Source organism: Impatiens glandulifera, chromosome 1 (assembly GCF_907164915.1).
Source record: "Impatiens glandulifera chromosome 1, dImpGla2.1, whole genome shotgun sequence".
Lineage (NCBI taxonomy): Eukaryota > Viridiplantae > Streptophyta > Magnoliopsida > Ericales > Balsaminaceae > Impatiens > Impatiens glandulifera.
In genome coordinates this window covers 80,760,292-80,761,706 of record NC_061862.1, presented here as the reverse complement: position 1 = coordinate 80,761,706, position 1,415 = coordinate 80,760,292, and the positions used below count along the sequence as shown (strand labels likewise).

The 1,415-nt window shown below is 33.1% G+C and overlaps 1 protein-coding gene across 1 annotated transcript; it reads right to left on the bottom strand.

The window, feature by feature from the left end:
• Positions 1–364: 364 nt before the first annotated feature.
• Positions 365–880, bottom strand: LOC124921821 (basic form of pathogenesis-related protein 1-like). Its single transcript, XM_047462520.1, has one exon. It carries the CDS (start codon positions 851–853, stop codon positions 365–367), a length of 489 nt encoding a protein of 162 aa, XP_047318476.1. The 5' UTR covers positions 854–880.
• Positions 881–1,415: the final 535 nt, after the last annotated feature.

Here is a 1,415-nt window from a genome sequence, read left to right as displayed (position 1 = left end):
TTACTAGATCTACCTATCATCACCGGCATAACCAAAATATCTCTAAAAAAGCATCTAAATCCGAAACAGACGCAGCTGCGACTAAAGCAAATTCAGTCTTGTCTACTGCCATGCCAGCCAAGGAAAGATGAAACAAGGCTAAAAAAACTTAATTATTAATTAGCAATCAAACATAAAAACAAATATTACAAACATTCTTTATTTAATAAATATTAAGCATATTTATAATTTATTTTTTCATACCATACTAGAGTTTGTTTTAATAAAGTGGTCGCATAAAGGACATCTTTAATTAAATACAAACAAAGTTTATTTATACTTATATTAATTAAAAGTCATGACAATAACTGTGACTTTCAGTTTTCTAGTAAGGTCTCTCCCCAACAAAGTTGCCTCGAGGATCATAGTTACAAGTGACGAACCACGAACCGTCATTGCATTGAACCCTAGCACATCCTAGTCTTACTGAATCACGCCACACAACCTGAGTATAGTGTAAGCATTCACCTCCAACACATGTGTTTGAGTCATAGTCGTAGAAGGGTTTCTCCTCGATCCACATATTCACAGCATCTCTCCCCGTGAAGTTCGGGAAACCTTTTGCAAGGTTTTCGCCATATGGTCCGCCTGAGTGCATGAGATTACAGTCCCCAGCTCTCTGGCTGGCGTAACTTCTAGCAAATGCGGCTACGTTTTCATCCCAAGCGATGGGCCCGACTCCCACCTGAGCCCGGGCAGCATTGTGGGCCTCAACATAGTCTTGGGGGGAGTTTTGGGCAGTTGAGAGTTGAGGAAGCATTGACATGGCCATGAATGTCACAACTAATGCTAGTGAGAGATGGTAAAGCCCCATACTGTTGGATCTTCCTTAGAACAATTAGCTGAGTTTGGTAAGTGGGATTATATTAATTGTAGTACTTCTGTATGTAGGTAGATAGCTAGGTGGTGTTATGCTAATGAAATTATGGGGTAATTTATAGGAATAATTCTCTGAAATTTTTTTGCCACTTTCATAGAATTTCCAAACCCCTATATAATTATTTGTTTTTTTAAATGGACAAAACTGACACGGTCTTCTATATAACCTTCACATTAATTTAATTTAAAGTGTTAAAGTGAAAATCGAACTCGTGATATTTGGTCTTTTAGGCACCGACTCATAAGATAGAGAATTTATTTGAAATAATAATAGACGTTACATTAATAAAAAAAAATAAAAAAATATTAGTTATATATTATTATTAGTTATATATAATTAAATATTTTTATACACTAACTATTTAATTAAAAATAGTTATAATTAAGTATTAAATTAATTAAAAATTATTAATAGGTAAATAACACTATTAAAAATTTATTTATAAAACTAATTATGTATATATATTGTCATTATGCAAGAACAATGCTAATTTTTT

Coding starts and splice junctions, on each gene's coding strand:
- LOC124921821 (XM_047462520.1), bottom strand. CDS start 853: ATGGGGCTTTACCATCTCTCACTAGCATTAGTTGTGACATTCATGGCC.